The sequence below is a fragment of the Tupaia chinensis genome, unplaced genomic scaffold (genome assembly GCF_000334495.1).
Source record: "Tupaia chinensis unplaced genomic scaffold, TupChi_1.0 Scaffold000558_1, whole genome shotgun sequence".
In the NCBI taxonomy this organism is placed as follows: Eukaryota; Metazoa; Chordata; class Mammalia; order Scandentia; family Tupaiidae; genus Tupaia; species Tupaia belangeri.
In genome coordinates, this window is record NW_006160070.1 from 1,575,743 (window position 1) to 1,579,338 (window position 3,596).

General features: G+C 65.5%; 1 protein-coding gene across 1 annotated transcript in view; it reads right to left on the reverse strand.

Annotated features, from left to right (window-relative positions):
* TAF4 (TATA-box binding protein associated factor 4) overlaps positions 1-3,596 on the reverse strand; it is a gene marked incomplete at its 5' end in the record, with an annotated part of 69,233 nt that extends 65,637 nt beyond the window's left edge. Inside the window, 1 exon segment of the mRNA XM_014591310.1 lies at positions 3,500-3,596. Within this exon segment, the coding sequence (XP_014446796.1) occupies positions 3,500-3,596 (97 nt within the window).

A 3,596-nucleotide genomic window follows, 5' to 3' on the forward strand; every position in this document is an offset into this window, starting at 1 on the left:
TTCTGGCAGGCCCCGGCCCAGAGGCACCCCCTGCTCCGACGACGCTGGCGGCGGCAGCAGCCACCCTCAGCACCCCATGCCCTTGGTCACGGTGCCATTTACAGACCAGGATCAGCGCCACACCGAACACCTCAGTCACAGGAAACGCCCACCTTGGACATGGTTCTGGTTCGAAAGAAGCTGTCTTTAAAAGATTTTCCTACTTCCACGGCTACGTAACTTCTGCACGGCAAAAAGGCAATAGAGAGACTAGACCCATGGCACGGCAGTAACCTGCTGCCCGACAGACCTAATCCCACATGGTGACGGCGGTTCGTACCCGCTGGGCAGCGGAGACACTTGGGCAGGCAGGCAAGTGCCCAGGATCGACCAGCTGGAGGGCTGGAAGACGGAGACGGCGGCGTGAGCAGGCCTCTGGTGGGTGTCCCTCTCCCGCACACGCTCTGCCGTGAAGCCAGGGGACGGCACAGGAAGGGGAGACCCGGGGCGTGCGGGTCCTGAGTGCTGACAGCCGGGCATCGCATCCGGGTGGAACCTCGGCCTGCAGGAACCCCGCAGCGGAGGACAGCAGGCCGGAGCGGCAGGGACCTCCAGGTATAGTCTCTGAACTCCCGCCGAAGCACTCCTGGCCAAAGCTGGGCGCCAGGGTTCACGCTCCCCACGCACTCCCCCAGTGTGGGGGATGGGCCCTTCACTGTGATGCCTCCCCCGGGGACCAACCCCACGGAACTCCACTGCAGCCCCAACAAAGCCCAAGCCCAAGCTGGCTCTTCCACACCAACAGCGACAACGCCATGGACGGAAGCTGGTACACCTGCTGCCCATGCACGCTGGCCTCCGGGATGTTGCACTTTGAAACAGGCAGTGCGCCGATGTCGCCAGGCCAAGGGTGAAGAAACGGTTTTCTGGCCTGGAAAGAGGACTACACTGCAGCTACACCTCAGGGCAGCCAGAGAGGCCCTTCCCTAGCCAGAGCCCGGAGGGGTGCGGAGAAGTCCACACGGGGAGGTCCCCTTCGCGGCCAGCAGCGCTGACCTGCCTCCTGGCCACGGCAGCTGCCAGGCCACTTTCCCCCGTGCTCACCTCGGCGTCCCGCCATGCTTTTGCCATCCTGAGGGTGTTCTGCCTACCCAAGACAGCAGCTAGCCGGTGACTTTCAGCGTTCTCGGCACAGCCACATTGCCATGAGGCTCTCTAAAGACCCTCATGCTGTCACCCCCCACCCAGCAGGGCTCAGCCGGACACCTTCAAGCCAGGAACCTGCCATTATAACAAACAGCCCTTAGGAATCCGTCCTGGCGAAGAGGTCGAGGCCGAGTTTACCGAAACCACCTTCAACATAGGTTTGTGTGAAACTTACCCACGGCCTGCGATCTGGCCTCAAGGACCTCCCCCCAAGCCGGCCTCACGCAAGGACAGTACTGGAGCGGTGAGCCCCTTCGCACACTGCCCCGACTGCCGGGAAGCGCCATGCTGCCCAGGCGGCTGTGCGGCTCTGCATGCCCTGCCCTCCCTAGCCTGCCCAGCCCCACCTCCTCTGCCCGCTGCAGGCGTGCACCGTCAGCCGGGCAGGAGCACCATACGCTGTTCTAGCCGCTATCGGGGGCACGTCAGCGAAGAAAGAACAGCAACTAGAAGAGCCACGTGCCCTGAGCGGCCACGGGACGGCAGTCACGGCGACAGGCGTACACGGCGTTCTCGCTCACAGAACTTGGCGGTCCTGACCCCGCCCAGGCGGTGGTGGCGGTGTCAACTGTACCTTTGCTTCGTTTGAGCTGTCGATAGTGACAGTCGGACTCCCTGGTCGGCAGGCCAGCTGAGGACTGCACCAGGGATAAGCAGACGGGTGCTCGGCCACAGCACGGCTCTCGGCCTCTGCGCCTGATTCGGCAAAGCGCTGCGCTGCGCTGCGCTGCGCTCACAGACGAACGCAAACTCACACCAAAATCAACTCGCCCCCAACTTCTTCAAGGAGCTGCCCCCTGGTGGAACAGCCCACTCTACAGTGGACCTTCAACAGGAGCTGCCCAGGGCGTCTCAGGAGTGCCGTGATGGACGCAGACGCCCTTTCGGACACGTGTCCCCTCCTCCCAGGACAAAACAGGAACAGGACGGGGCTTTACCTACACGGAGGATCAGAGCGAGGGGATCCAGCCGACCCCACACCGCTGCCTTCACCACCACGGGATGCCCCAGGCCCCGGCGCTGCAGCCCTGATTCCGGCCAAGCCCCCGGCAGCCCGGAGTGAGAAGGGACAGCCGGGTACACCTGCTACGAGGCGGCATGCTGAGGCCGGCAGCCGGGCCTCGACGTCCCAGAACAGACAGCACGGAGCGAGCGCCCTTCCCCGTCGCTCAGGCAGCGAGCCTGCCGTCTGAGGCCAAACGCAAGCAGCCGTGGCCGACACACGGACCGTGGGCTCTCTGCAGCCCGTCACCGTACGGGCCAGCGGCACCTCTTGGGTAAGGGGCCTAGCACCCTGGTCACCCACAGAGCACAGCAGTCCCGTCCTGCTCCCCTCCCAGTCTGGCCGGCTGAGCCCTGCAGGCATTGACAGGAAAACCCGCCACCACTCCTGCCACACTGCCACTGTGAGCCCTTACCACTCCTGCCACACTGCCACTGTGAGCCAAAGTGGCCACTGGCTCTTTTCAGAAAGCAGGAAGGGACAGGGAGGGACCAGTGTCTCCCCTGCTTCTACTACCACTGCTGCCACTGGCTGGGGCACAACTCCACGCGTCACTACCAACCACGGGGACAGGCGAGGTGGGGGCGGGACGGGGACTCAAGTGCCCAAGGAGCCCGAACGAGGCCACCTGCCTTTGCTGTCAAGCCCAGGAGGCAGCACAGAGCTGACCGAGCAGACAACGTGTGGGGACAGCAAGGCTGGGCAGGGTCACAGTCGCAAGCCAGAGCCCCCCAGAGACCCTGGCCCAGCAGCGCCTGCCCACCCTCACGGCAACACCCAGGGCAACAGGGCACCCCTTTGAGCACGGACACAGAGACACCCCAGCCCCAAACACTGCAGAGCAAGGTGCGGGGCAGGGGACGCCAGCCAGACTGCTGCCTGCCTGGGTGCCTGGGTGCCGGGGTGCCAGGCAGCCCAAGCCCTCCAGCCAACCTCAGAGAGCACGTCACCTCGCCTGACCTCATCTGGAGGGGGCCCAAAGGAGGACACACAGGCCAGAGACTGGGGGAGAGCCCTGGGAGCCGGGCACCCTAGGTCTACACCAGCCGCGTGCGCCCCTCCGCAGCTCTGCGACAGCAGCTGGCCAGGGGCACTCGGGGAGGGTGGCCGGCTGGGCAAGGCTGGGGCAGAGCAACTCCGCAGGCAAGGCGGGGACTGCGGGCAGGACGGCGAGCACCTGGGCACCCCGGCCACCACGGGGACAGGGGACTCAGCGCTCCTGCTCCTCCGGGCTGAGAACTTCCTGGAACTGGCAGCCAGAGCTGCTCAGACCCGCCCTTCCCTCCGCCCAACCGCGCGGCGTCCACTCACCTGGGGGCAGCTGGAAGTTCTGGATGTTGGTCGGGTTCTGAGGCGGCTGCGGCAGGCGGGGGGCCAGCACAGTGGGCGTCAGGGTGGCCCGGATCCC